Source organism: Caloenas nicobarica, chromosome 2 (assembly GCF_036013445.1).
Source record: "Caloenas nicobarica isolate bCalNic1 chromosome 2, bCalNic1.hap1, whole genome shotgun sequence".
NCBI lineage: Eukaryota > Metazoa > Chordata > Aves > Columbiformes > Columbidae > Caloenas > Caloenas nicobarica.
In genome coordinates, this window is record NC_088246.1 from 29,590,166 (window position 1) to 29,605,238 (window position 15,073).

General features: G+C 37.3%; 1 protein-coding gene across 1 annotated transcript in view; it reads right to left on the bottom strand.

Annotated features, from left to right (window-relative positions):
- The window catches only part of THSD7A (thrombospondin type 1 domain containing 7A), a 193,778-nt gene that overhangs the window by 11,739 nt on the left and 166,966 nt on the right, over positions 1 to 15,073 (bottom strand). Inside the window, exons 17-23 of the mRNA XM_065628411.1 lie at positions 14,618 to 14,751; positions 12,703 to 12,856; positions 10,611 to 10,752; positions 10,026 to 10,141; positions 4,124 to 4,241; positions 1,143 to 1,288; positions 406 to 580 (exon numbers count right to left, since the gene is read on the bottom strand). Of these exons, the coding sequence (XP_065484483.1) occupies positions 406 to 580; positions 1,143 to 1,288; positions 4,124 to 4,241; positions 10,026 to 10,141; positions 10,611 to 10,752; positions 12,703 to 12,856; positions 14,618 to 14,751 (985 nt within the window). The remainder of the gene's footprint in view (positions 1 to 405; positions 581 to 1,142; positions 1,289 to 4,123; positions 4,242 to 10,025; positions 10,142 to 10,610; positions 10,753 to 12,702; positions 12,857 to 14,617; positions 14,752 to 15,073) is intronic.

Below are 15,073 nucleotides of genomic sequence, written 5' to 3' on the forward strand. Positions count from 1 at the left end.
AAAAGGCATCACATTCTTAGCCACTGTTAAAAGTATTAATAAAGCTGTTACATAGTCTAAGCACTTAAGACAAATATTTAGCTGTAAAATAAAACTCTGTCTTTTAAAGTTAAACACAGGTTTTATTTCAAAAGACTTTGTGAAAAAAAATTTATTCTTATTAGGTACAATGTGAGACTGAGACATATTTTTTTATAAAATTTAAAACCTGATATTTTTTCTAATTGATTTGTTGTCATGAAGCCACTATCAGAAAGTAACTCTGTTGGTCATTTGATGGATGAATCTCATCAGTAAAGCATGTGAAAAAGATTTAATTGCCTGTGGTTAATGCTAGGCACTGCTAACTGCAATGATACCCAACCAGTCTTGAAATGCAACATTTATTTGGAATAGCTTGGTTACCTGGACAAGGGACAGTGCAGGTTTCCTCAAGTATCATCTTCTTATTGCCATCTATAACAGGCTCTATTTCTCCACAAAATTCCTCATCTACTACTTTGCCAACATCTTCAGTGGATCCATCAAAAACCACACAGGAAATGTTCCTCACTCGTGTTCCCTCTCCACATTGAGCATCCTGGGGAAGGAGGACATACATGAATGCTGGACATAAGCTCCAAAACACTAAATCCGACCTACATGTCACTCTCCTATTATTTTTTGCTTAGCTACATATTCATTCCAGTAGGGAGAGAAAAAAAAAAAAAAGACTTTGTTCTTTACTTCTGAAACAATCAATAAAAACAAACCCAAAACTCTCCAAAACTCTGCTGGCTGCTACTACAGTTTCTTAAAGCATAGAGCTAATTATGCCTTTAAATTGCAAACACAGCAGTATCTCATGTGGAGATTTCTTCTAGGATGCCAATCTATTTCCACAGATTATTCTTTTACAACAGAAAGATTTAAATTATTAGCAAAGAACGCTGCTCAGGTAGCAAAGTTTACATTTATACTTTGAATATCTGTAGGACATTTTTATAACTGTTGACAAATATGAACTCTAAGAATAAATCTTTAGTTTTTGTATGAGAGGTGGAAAAAATTGTTTACACTGTTATGAAGCATATGTCAGAGCATATCACAAATATGCCTAGATATGCAAGCTCCATAATGCCAAAGTCCCATATGGCTTTTACCTCTACTTTGCATGCAGACCATTGACCATATTGCCATCGATAACAAGGTTTTACTGGACAGGGTTTGAATTGCTCCATCTGAGAAGGACAAGGTCTCCCATCACCCTGAAATGGCTGATTTATGGTCCTTCTTCTGATCATTTTTCCTATTAATGAGAAACAGCAATAGAACTAACAACAAAGTGGTTAGACTGATTTACTCCTCAAGATCCTTCTACTTTGGTGAAAAGCATTGTGTTTGAATAAAGTATTTTTTCCACATTTCACAAACTGGATTGTAGAGCAGATCTGTTGGCTCTTGGAAAATGTAAATCCCTAAACCAGACAAGTCAGACACTTTATATTGTATCATTTGTACTGCAAGAAGTGCAGGAGGGTGTCTGATTAGGATTTCAGATTGTTCCTGTAACAGCAAACAAAAAGTATCAATTTCCTAGTTCAGAAGCCTGGGGAAAAATATTTTTTCTGAATGTGACATGTTTGTAGCACTTCACTGGTGATACTGGCTCCTCATCCGGAGTTTGCTCCTAGAAAGAAACAACTCATCTATCTCTTCTTCCCTGAGTTAATACAGAATCACGTGTCCCGTGATTGCCTGATTCCCACGACCAGGAACAGCTTGCAATTTTCCCTCACTGTCTGGCTGGATAACGTGACATGCAGATTTTGAAGGGCATGGAGGATTCTTCACTCAGAAAATTAAAATACAATAGGCTTATCCAACATTAATCTTGTCTTCAACCATGAGTAGCACGCTATCCAGTGTCATTGAGATACAGGTTCTATTTAAAATACTTACATAAACAGAAAGGGGAAGACATTTTTATCCTTTTACAACTCTTGCTTCTTTCATCTTGCAGTGAACATTAGACCATTATGCTTCATTTCAGAGAGGTCATATCATATAACCAAAATAATTTTTGTGTGCTAGAAATAATGCTAAAGTGGCTGCTCTAGACTTGGCACCTCACAGGTGTTTCCATAAAACCAACACAGCTGTGGTATTTTAATCTGTATATAGATAAAGACATGAACCAAGTCTGAAATAAGATGTATATATTTAAATTTGTTTACTGAGGCTTATAAAAAAACTAAGGAATTGCATAGATTTATGTACATAGCAACCAGGGTTAGCTGGCCAAAACAATTCATCTTGAACTCCACACTTCAGTGTGAGGCATTTGGAATTGAACAACCTAATGATCATGGCACAAATCTTTTGCTGAGAGCAAGCTACGCAAGCCACGATGCAGTAGCAGAACTATATCAGTCTCCTAGACAGCTGTGTTCACTGCCGCTAGCTAGAAGGATATTTATCAAGTGGAGCCTCATCATTCTTGGATTCACAGCTGCGCCAATTGACATGTCACAGGAGAAAAAAAAAAAAAAGAAAAATACTGAAGAAAAAAGCCAAAGATGAGCAATGAGCAGAATTCTTACATCCAGTATTCTTCCTCAACTTTATGGATATTTGCATGGGTGCATAAGAGTCATTCAGCTTTGTGGTCACTGGGTTTATTAGATGGCTATCACTTATTGAAAAAAGCAATTACTTCTTACTTTCTGACTAACAGGAAAATTATAGCTTCAAGAATTACGTATGAGGTTGCCATCATCTGTTAAAAACACTGAAAATTTGAAAGCTGTTTTACATTACTATTTATTTATTTTACTTCTACAAATAAATTTTATACTTGGAAAGCACAGGAATTTCAGGTAGTGACCCACTTCCACATTTTCAAAAATCATAGCAACAATAATTCTCATTTGGAGAAATATCAGGCCAATTGTTCAGTTCTTGTATATAAACAGAAGCTTGTAAAGGAAATTCTGTCAACATATGAAAGCCTTCAATAGAGCTGTTAGTTCAATTCTCACTCTATAAGGCTTATTTTGAAGATAGAAGTGTAGAGTATTTGAGGGTAGAAGACATGCTTTGAGAGGTAATGTCAAGAACTGAGACTTTATTACATTATTAGATACTGCAGTATCAAATTATGAACTGTAATAATTAAAAAATCCACAGGTCTTTCTGTTCAGATCCTGAGGTCCTCAGAGCTTTCAGATGTTTTTGCCTAGACCTTTTCCCTGTAGTGTGCTCCCCAAGAAACACAAAAAGATGAGCCCAGCAGTTGAAAGTGGTTTCCATACACTGCTGAACATTCAATATCGTATTCCAGACATGACGTATTCCAGACATGATTAGAGAACGAAGAGGCTTCATTGACTTTCAGTAGTCTGTACACTTTAGTTGCCTGGCACAACAGTGCTTTTGGGCTCTTCTTCTGAGACATATTAGTACAAATAAATAACAAGAGTTCCCCTATAACTAGAATATGGCTTTGATATCCGTTCACTGAGATCTGATTTAAAACCACTCAAACAGTGTTTAGCAACATTTTGTAAAAAACAAGTTAATGTGATCATAGTGAAAATAGCCTGTCCCCCTGCCTTTGTTCTGTGTTTTAAAATACAGATTTTTGCAGAGAGTAAATTTGTTTTAATCACTGTGGTGTTCTACAAGTTTAGTTGTTCTAAACTCACTCTTAATGAAACTTAAGAGGAAATTCTTCCCTCCTTGCCACCACCTGCTGAAAAATAAATATTCAAATCAGTGTTCATCTTTGTCTCAATATATCATTCATCATATCTCACTTTGTTCCCAGAGTCAGAAACTATTCTGGGCCAACTTCTCCTTATCTTCAGTGAGTACAGTCTCACTGAAGCATATTATTTCCATGAATAAGGCTGATTTAGATCCTTGTCACTCTCCCTAGCTAGTTACATTTACTAGTTCTGCAAAAGGAGATATTATTGCCTTCATTAAAGAAAAGTAGATTAAAAAAAACCATGACAAAAAACCCCCAAACAAAACAAAAACAAACAAAAAACACAGACCAAAACAAGAACAAAACACAAACCAAAACAAAAAACACCCCAAACCCCGCAGTCTTTAAAATATGCCAAAGGCATATACTAACCTGTAAGGCCACATGTTTGAGAGCACTCAGACCAAGGGGACCAGTCAGAGAGCTGACAGTTCACAGGACACTCCACCACACAGGACGTATTCATTTGCCATGTCTTCTCCAAACCAAGCTAAAAGTAAATATTCAGTGGTCAGCACGTAACACCCAGTCTGTGTCACTGGTGCAGGCTATGCATTTGGATACGGTGAATCTGAGACAGCTAAAGCTTTGAGAAAGCATGAAGTCATTATTAAATAAAAGATAAATCAATTAGGACATTTAAAAATCTCACTTCAAGGCAGTCCTAACACATACCTTGATTTACAAATACATGCTTAAATCCTATTTTCATCAATTATTTTCTAAATTAGAGTCTATAAATGGAGGGCTTCAGCTCTACAGCATTACTTTACACAATAGGTAAAGGACAAAGTAATTTATGAAGTAGCAATAAAGTATTTTCAAATAGGAATATACAAATACTGAACTATCAACAGCTATTAACAGCTGAATTCAAGTGATGCTAGGATCCAGGTTCAAAACTAACAAAAGGAGAAGGATGAACATGCACTGGATAGTCAGTTTATTTGTCAGAAGATGTTGTAGATGCTAAAAGTTTACAGGAGCTCAAGAGAGACTGAATTAGTTAATGGAAGATAAATCTGAGTATTTAAACACACAGAAACCCCATTGATCAAATGCAGTCCAAGAGCTGAAAACAGGTGGCAGCTGTGAGAGGAGTAGATGGATACTCATGTATGTTTGTCCTCCTTACTCTTCCTTAGACATCTGCTTATGTCTCTCTCATTTTTCTCCTAATGTGGTATATAAGTTTATTATATATGTTATGCTATCCAATCTACTCTATACAAAAATATTGACATGGCATTGATGATGATTTGTTCTAAAAGAAGTAGAGTTTTGCAAAAAGCAGAATCCTCTAACATCCCTAAAATAAAAGCTCCAAATGCTGGAGGAGTATGAGAGAAGTGGGACACAGAAAATAGCCAGACTCACGTGTTTTCCCAAAAATACATTCTGTGCTGAGCTGTCCTCTGGGCAGGAGTCAGCCTAACACTAAGAAGTAATAGAACCTGCACAGGGAAGGACGAGTTTTATGGCCATTCTTGGAGATGGCACAGAGGCTACATTGTCCTTTGATCTAATCCTGTAAACCCATTTCTGTGTTCTTATAAACTCCCATGCTCCAGACTTTCCTGTCCAAGGAAGAAAAGAGATACTCTCACTAACACTCATGAGAATATATGATGCAGGGTGGAATACTACTGATGGCATAAATATTAGCATGACAATAATAATCCCTGCAGTCTGTAAAACATCAGAATGAGTTAAAACAATAGGTCGATGATAGTGTTTGTGACATAAAACGTGAAAGAAAATCAATCCTGCCAATAAGAACAGATTGGCAGCTTCTCGGCATAAAAGACTGTCTTCTTTGTTGGCCCTCAACAGAACCTTAATCGTCGAGGCCTCTCAGAATCCCAGGAGGTCGTGGTTTGTTGTTTTTTTTTTTTTTAAGACAAACTAGATGTTTCAAAACCTATTAATTTTAATGACTGGAAATGTTAATGACATAAAACCAGCAGTTAAGACTTTTAAAAGGAAATAAAACCAGTATTTCCTACTAAATGCTAGCATAGAGCAATAATTAGGCGCAACATTAACATGTCCTCCATAAACAAGCTACTAGAACTACTGGAAATGTCTTACCCTGATAGACTAACCAAGTCTTAAATTTGCATTTGCAGTACCATTTATTGAGACAAATGAGGTTTTAGACCTCTGTTCTATTTTATACATCAAAGAAAGAGTTCTTGGCTTTTCTCTGTGGCACAGTATAACCTTGATTATCCAGCTATCACACACAGGTAACACCTGAAACGTTTGGATAATCTGGAATATGGATAATTAGGAAACCAGAGAACCTTCTTTAAAGTCTATTTTTGGGTCAAATCTTCTGAGCAAAGGCTTTAAAGCCTGCTGAATTGATTCCTGCTAATTATAGAAACACGACTGCTCTCTTTCAAGACTGGCCTTCTCAGCTGGACTTTGGCAGCTAGAGAAGGAAAAGCCCAAGAGAGATATATTAAAGGTGAAGAGGAGAAAGCTGAAGGCCAGATTACCCACAGTGATCTGCCATTTGCATGTCTTAGATACTGAAGTGCTGTTGAAATAGATTTGGGGAACAACTGACAGGTTGCAGTTTTATATTAATTACATATTAGTTCCTGCACCTGAAAGAGCCTCTGTTGTGGATGAGGTGTGGTTTCTGATTGGAGAATGACAAGTACTGGAGGAGTTACACCAAAAGCTACCACTGCGTGCCCTGTATCCCTGGTCACACACGTCAGGGGCAGCAGGCTGCCAGACCAACCTGCTCCATAAACCGTGTGATCCACAAAAAGTATCTGTATTTGTTGAAAGGAATGTTTGGCACCACAGATTAACCTCTGCTGGAGGTTAATCATGTAATCTGACAAGCAGACTATTTGCCAATAAAATAGAAAAGTTTGCTTTCTAATGCAGACAAAACTGCTGGTTTCTAGGCTTTTCTGATCTTTAAGTGAAGGTAAATGAATAAAAACAAGCCCATAAATATGAATATGACCAGGACCAGCTTGCTTTAGGTGATTTGATTTCCAAATACTCAAGGAAAAGACAAGCCAAGTTCCTGTGATGTGCTAATTTTGTAGAGTTAGAGACCAAGTAATCCAGTATTACTGTGCCTTGAGAGTTTGAAAGGAATTACGTTAACATAATGAGGCCTTGGAAATAAGCTCTAGAAATTGATTTATCCTGGCAGTAATCAGGATGACTGGCTAGCTTCTTTAGCTGATTGACTGAAACAAACACAAGATCATATGGATGCATTAGGAAAGCAGAACACAGGGGCTCAAAATAAATGATGCTTATATTTGGCGATGGTGATAATCAAAAGACAGAGTGAAGGGTTTTTTTTTATATATAGCTTTTATATGTTTCTTGAACCACATATTATATATAGGAACTCAGACACTGCAGTCAGATGCCTTCCTTTCCCAGGGATCAGGATAGATTTAACTATTCTGATCATTCTTCTTGCATACAATAATGAGAATCATAATTCTGTAAATGTATCTACACATAAATTAAACAAAACTTTTGCTTTATTCATCCATTTTATGATCATGCAGGGGGAATTCCATTAGCTGTCACTACAAAATTATTTCATCTTTCTCTTATTATCAACTTTTCTAACCACATGCACCTTATTTTGAACTTCAATTAATCTTTCTGCACTGCCCTTATAATGCAAAAACACAGGTTAAAAAACCAAACAAAAAAACTCAGACTCAAACAAACAAAAAACCCCAAACAAACAAAAAAACCCCAAACAAGGAAAAAAAAAAGAAAAAAAACGCAAAACCCCAAACCAAAACACCCTGAAGGATTATTTGTGATTAGATTAGTAAGAAGTGCATAGTATGTATTGACATTTTGGTAATTTCTTGAATACTTTCCTCTCGTGACTTGGAAGGTCACAGAGTTTTCTTTCACATCTTCAGAGTCAAGGGTCTGGTAAGATCTGAACAGCCTGGCTTTCTTGTTAATCAGGTTAACAGGTTTTACTCCTCACAGTTATTGGATCAGCCTTTGACCTTGTTCTACTGCTGCTTACACATCCGTAATGCAACAAATAGTCTTAACAGTATGACTGGGGAGTAGATCAAAGCTTTCTACAGGAAGATGTACCTCTATATTGTCTAGCAAACCAAAAGGGCAAACAAGACTCTATAACAGTGGTTGCTGATAAAGCCAGGACCTCACTGCAGTGATGTCTGTTGGTCAGTCATTTACAGGAAGTAGCTTTTGAAATATTTTATTGTTGCCCTAATTATTTCTCTGAGTAATAAACTTTCATTTCTTAAATGCAGGAAAGCGTCAAAGGTTTTCTGCAATGAGATTTCAGTGTAAAATGTAGTCATTTTTTCTAAATGTTGCTCAAAATCTTTGTTTAACAGCAGCAATAATTTCTTGGCTTTATGTTAGAAGAATTATTTTTCCCCTTAAAATCTAATAAAGCATATTTTCCTCTATTCAAATATTCATGTGGATGGACATGTTCTATTGTGTCTTGGTATGAATTAATCAATATTGCAGTCACTTACAAACAACCCGAAAGCCATTTTTTTTCCTATTAACATATTAAAACATTAACAGATTGCATTAATGCATTCCCTTATTAACTTCACAGAAACTGTGAACTGAGACATAAATGATCAAATTATTAGATTTGAATATAATCCCAAGCGCTACAGGTGAAGGAGAAACGTGGAACAAAAGTAGGGTGCCAACCTCAGCAGAAACCTCCTGCCTTTGCTAAGAATTTATGGATTCAGGAATCCAGGATGTCAGAGTGGGTTGGACAAGCCTATGTAGGTCAGATATACCATTACAAAAGTATTGTCCAATGTACATGACAAGTTTCCTGACTCCCTCCTCTCCTGAAGAGACTCTTCTCTATGGGTACATCCTGAAGAGCAGCTACTAGACCGGAAGGTTCAACAGAAAAGGTGTTAGTACCAAAGCTGCTGTGGAGGCCACTCCACCTAAGTTGCCCATTGCAAGTGATTTTGTTTCTGATGTCAAGGTGGTGGCGGAATGGCAGCTGAAAGAAGTTCAGTTACTTTCCATCAGAAACACACGTAGGATTGCCCTTAATGTAACACTTTTTGGGCCCCTCACTACAAGAAAGACATTGAGGTACAGGAGCATGTCCGAAGAAGAGCAATGAAGCTGGTGAAGGGTCTGGAGCACAAGTCTGATGAGGAGCGGCTGAGGGAACTGAGGCTGTTTAGCCTGGAGAAAAGAAGGCTGAGGGGAGACCTTATCGATCTCTAGAACTACCTGAAAGGAGGTTGTAGCATGGAGGCTGTTGGTCTCTTTTCCCAAGCAATAAGTGATAGGACAAGAGGAAATGGCCTCAAGTTGCGCCAGGGGAGGTTTAGATTGGATATTAGAAAAAATGTCTTCACTGAAAGGGTTGTCAGGCATTGGAACAGGCTGCCCAGGGAAGTGGTTGAGTCATCATTCCTGGAGATATTTAAAAGATGTGTACATGTGGTGCTTAGGACATGATTTTGGTGGACTTGGCAGTGTTAGGTTAATGGTTGGACTTGATCTTAAAGGTCTTTTCCAACCTAAACAATTCTATGATTCTATCACACAGTATTACTTGTGTTGTGTTCCCATTTTTGTTTACGTTACTACCTCCATGCAATTGAAAACATTTAGACCAACTCACAAAATGTCAGAAAACCAGCGCTGTCAAATTTGAAGTTAGTTTATACATTTGCATAATGGCTCTTTAAAAATTTAGGGCTCCTGTCTGCTGGTTAGTTCTCCATATATGCTCCTATTTAATATTGTATTCATGCTGCCCATTTTTTTTTACACAGGCTTGGGTATCTTTTGCAATGCACAGCTGGATACAAGAAGTTAGCATTCAACCTAGCTGCAGAATAGCACGTGAGAAATATTTTCCAACACATTGAGTAAATGATTGATACTGGCAGCTGTCCAAGGCTCCATGCAGAAATCGTATCAAATTAGAATGATGATTAGTGTTCTGATTAAGATTTATTACCTTTATTCTACTTTATCAATTATTGTTTCTAAGTCATTTCCTTCAGGACATAATAATTAGCATATGTTCACGGAGGCACTTAAAAGTAACCGAAGGAAATTGTATTAAAATCACCGTTGATGGCACGGTTCATTTCAGGGGTACTTAACAATCCATGAATAGTGTTGCAAAACATCTGGTGAAGATGGGTTACATGCCATATAGCTCAGCTGACTCAGCACTAATTAGCACCATTAGAAGGGAGCTTACTCACAGGTACCCACTCACCTCTTCACAGTACTTCAGGTCAACTGACTTGCCATCACTGCGAACACAATCAAGCATCCGTGTTTTGATGCCGTTACCACAGACAGCCTTCTCACTGAGCTGACACGTGCTCCAGTCTGGAAGTAAGGAATTCATTAGCGTAGCAGACATTTTAGATGAAACTCAATGATCCAGTCTCCCACCTAATTCTAATTCTCATGGCCTAAAATAATCCTCACAAGCAACTTTTACATATGCAAGAGGTCATGGAGCCCAGCTCCTACACATTCTTGGAAACAGTGACTTTTACTGCAAGTTGTGAGTGCCATGATGCCTTCCAGAAAAGCTCATATATGTTTTCATCTGCACTGATCTTGAGCAAATCACAAAATTATAGGAGAAATACATTTCCTGGAGTTACAGCATGCACACTTCACCCAAGTTGCAAAGCCTCCAGTAAAATTTTATCTGGATCAAATTGCCTGAATCAGTTTTCAGTACGACCTCCACAGCTCTTTCTGGATAAGAATAGAAAGCTGAAAAACCTGTCCTGTAATGTGAATGGAAGTAAGCTGTCATCCCAGGCTGTCACTAGAGCACAAATACCTGTCACATTGTAGTCATAGTGGTAGCAGTTTTTGTTCAAAGTACAGACTTCTGTCTCGATGGCAGCAGGACAAGACTTTCCATCTTCTGGCTGTCTCAGGGCTTCAGCTGATCTTTCGCGGACACCACTTCCATTGCATGGCTTGAAAAAGAGATTGGAAACAGCTTTGATATTTTGTCACCCTCATACTTTTTCATGACATATTACAACAACCTTTCAAGTAATCCCTTAAAAATCCACAAATGTGAAATAACGAGCTCATGCTGTTGCATCAGAGAAATCATTTTCATGTTATTTCAAAGAGAATCCATTCTTTCACCTTGTTACTACTGTGGAATATTTACTGAGGGGTCAAATTATTGAAACTGATTATCAAAGATACACTTATTGAGAATACAGGAGAATGGAGGATGGAGCAGTGTGGAGATACTGTGGCCAGACCCTGTGTACGAGGCAGGTACAGGAACTAGATGGTTCTGTGCACATAGGTGCTGTCAAGGAAGAGACAATATTCCGTTCCATCCAAAATGCTAGTTGCTGAACTGGCAGTTGTGGCAAAATCTGCCCTGTGGATGAACTTTGCTGATTATAATCTCATTATAAAACCAAGACATACCTCCATCCCAAAAGCTACCTGCCTCCACCACGCCTCTATTCTCTCTCGAGCATGCTCTCTGAATTCTTTTAGGTCTATACCTTTAAAATCAAATTGAGAGAACTTTACACCAATCAATAACAAAGGTATGTATGAGTAGACTCACTCAAGCTCCCCCCCTAAATGTAGAAGATAGTATAAAATACCCTAACAATAGGGGAAAGTTAGGGAAGACACCATCACTGAGAAGTCAAGCATCACAGACTTCTGGGATCAGTCGACGGGCTGAACCTATCTTTCCCCTCAAAGAGACACTTTTGAGTAAGATTTGCATCTTGGTTATACCAAGTGTTTCCCCAGGAAACTTAGACTTCAAGTTTGTATTTGTAATCACTTTAGTAACGCTATATAGTATCTTAAAATATATATACTTGGTACCAATGTGTATCTTTGCAAGTAAGGTGTATTTTTGCAACTGAAGTGTATTTTCAGATGGTATTTTATCAACAGATATCTAAAAGAACTTGTACCTGTTGCTTTAATAAATCTCAATATCTGTGGATCTAGTAGTGAGAATTGTACATTGTATGCGCTCATATTTATAGTACATATTATACTATTCGTGAATCTGTGCAAGGGTGTAAATTCCATGACTGTGACCCAACCCTGCACTATTGGTGAATCAATAATCATGTGAATTCAACATAATGCCAGACTGGCTGTTGAGTATGATCAGACCTGTAGCGCTGACTTGAGGTCATTTTGGGTGTAATTGGACATCACTCAGAAGCTAAGCCAAACCACCCCCAGCCCCCAGTAATATACTGAGGACAAGCTGGAATGCAAGGGGGTTTAGTTTCTGCCAAATTAAACCTTTTAACATAACAACTGCCCAAGGTGAAATATCCTCTAACTTGGTAACACCTCAGGACTTTCCTAACTAGTTCATATTTCAGTACCAGTGCTTTGGAACTATTTCACTCTCAAACTGGATATTGAGATGCTCACTTTCCAAATGCTATCATGTGGTGCACCAGAGCCTGAATACTCGGTGGTCCTGAAACACTTTTTATATTTGGTTTGGTTTTTTTCACAGTTTTTTAAAATTGATGGTGGGAAAGCTCTTGACCTACAGACTTTGCTTGTAACAGGATAGTGACATTTTTAGTACAGCGACTGCACTCCTATGGAGAGGCTCACAGCTGGTCTCAAAGATGGACTCACAGCCAAAGCTATTCCACCACACAAAACCAAGACCACACCTAAGAATGACCACTGGATATTATATTTTGTGTTTTGGAACAATCTCACTTAATGGAAAATACTGGCACACTTTATTTGCAACCAACTATAAACAACTCTAAAGATGACAGGAAAGATAGATATTTACATGTGTAATCACTGCTCAATTCAGCATCTTCGCACAATACGTCATGTATAGATTTTTAAAGTATCCTCCTAAAACTATAAATGTTACACTGCAGTATACTTCTTACCAAAGAACATCGAGACCACGCTCCCCATTCAGAAATAACACAGTCCTCAGGACATGGTAATGTGCATTTTCTAGCACCAAGTGGCATCTCTTCAGGATCACACAGATAGTCCTCTACAGTGTCAGAAGGACCATCCACAGTGTTCAGCATGCATCTGGAAAAAAGAGCTTCATATAAACTGCATTTGCCATGGATTTTGTACAGTAACTGTATTCCATAGTATTCTGAAGCATTTTAGCGTTTTGTCAGCACATAATGATAATGAAATAATTCAAGTAACAGAACTAAGTATTGATCTAGGAATATCCAAGAAAAGCTGAAGAGCCAAAAATAATTCTCATTTTTACACATGAAAGCCATATAGCAAAATGCACAGAATTTAGTCCCTATCAGCAATTTGCTGAGAGTTTCAGGGCAGGTGATTTACTTGGCATTAGCTTACCTCTAAGCCTGAATAATGCAAATCTTCTATAGTTTAGACATATTTTGTGCATTTTTCAACTGATATTTTAACATCTAGAAATATCAAAACTTTTTAAATTTTATATTCTTAGTATTAATCCCTAATTTACACAGATATGTTTTAATTACCATTATATTAAAGTAGCAGCTGGAGGCCCAGTTAAGATGAGAAATTAATATGCTTAGTTATGTAGAGCTGAAGATGACAGTCTTCATTCCACAGTATTTCCAATGTGGTGGCATCTATTGTTAAGTTATCCCTTCTACCTGTCCAGAGAAGACCAACTAGTACAAGACCAGAATCATTCAAATTAAGAGGCTTGCATCTGTTTTCCAGAATTGCAAGAGAAAAGCTCATATCAATAGGAAGCCATTCACACATAGGGAAATATTCGGAGATTGTTCCATTTGACTACATATTTTTTTTTACAAGTATTTTACATTATCAGACTAAACTAAACTTTAATGACATCATGTGATAATAAAAGAAAAGTTAGATGTTTATACTCCTAAAGGGCTGAAAACATTTTATGTCTTTATCTGTGATTGTAGTGTTAAAGTCTATTTTTCAAAATAAACACTGATTAATTTTGATTTTTCATACTGGAGTTTTTAAAGAGTATTCTTACGGGAATTTGTTTAGATGCTACTGCGTGGGAACAGTTGTGCACAGTCGTTCTAACTTTGGTCAAGCAAGGATTAAGACTGATCTATTTGAAGTGGTTACACTGAGAAACAGTGCTATTGTGAACAAAACTGTGTAAATGTGCCAGTTTCTAAGCACTTGTGGCAGGGAAAAAAGAACATTTTGCAGTTCACTGTATACAGTTCTCATTTTGGACCTCCAAACTGAATTCACATTATGCTTTATTATTCAGATTTATAATATCAAATTGCATATTGCTTTGCGGTTAGCCACCAAAGAAACCCAAAACAAACCCCAACCAACCCAGACTCCATGTACTGCTTTACTTGCTGTTGTACCACACCGTGTGAGACTAATTTTAATTAACCTTTGATTAGAGCTCTAGAATGATGAGCAAGCATACAAGATCAGGTTCAATAAACAACATATTTCTGGATTTTTCTACGTCACTTCATTCCCTTTTGCCATTTGTTCCTGTAACAAGTGTAACTATTATTCCCAAGTGCATATGTACTTAAAGCGGTTTTTAAATCATAGTTTTATAAAGAAAGAGGACCATGTCATCTTTCAGAAAAACACTAAAATTTTACATTGCAGTGTTTGTAGTAGTATAAGTACAATATACATTAGTTTATAAACTAGGAATCAAGGTCTATGTCTATAACCACTAGGCAGAGCCATATTAGACTCACTGAAGCTATTTTGATTTACATCAGCCAGTATTCTGGTCCCATATACTACAGCTGGACTTAACACTATACATTACACAGAATTACATAAAATTAAATACAGCCAATACTATTTTACCTGACTTTCCTTGTTTGAACACCTTCTCCACAGTTCTCTTTTAAGTCCACATTGGTCACCTTGCAGACACTCCAGGGATCGGTAACCCATACGTACTGGCTGCAATCACTGTGGCAGGGGACTACCTCATATACCTGGAATCCACATTGAGTGTCAGATTTGTTGCACACAAGTAAAATAAAAGCGCAACAGTGATCATGCAAAAAAAAAGGTTAATGGTCTTTTTGGTAAGAATAACAAATGTAAACTTGCCCAATTAGAGGTTATAGTAATAATATAGATACAATATTTGATAGAAAACTATAGAAATAACAAAGTCAGAAGCTAAGACATATAATGACAGAATCCCTAGTGTACTCTCCCACTAAACCCACATTACACCATTTCCACCAATAACATCAACACAACTAACATAAATTCCCCAACACTGGACACTTTTAAGATTCAGCTGGACAG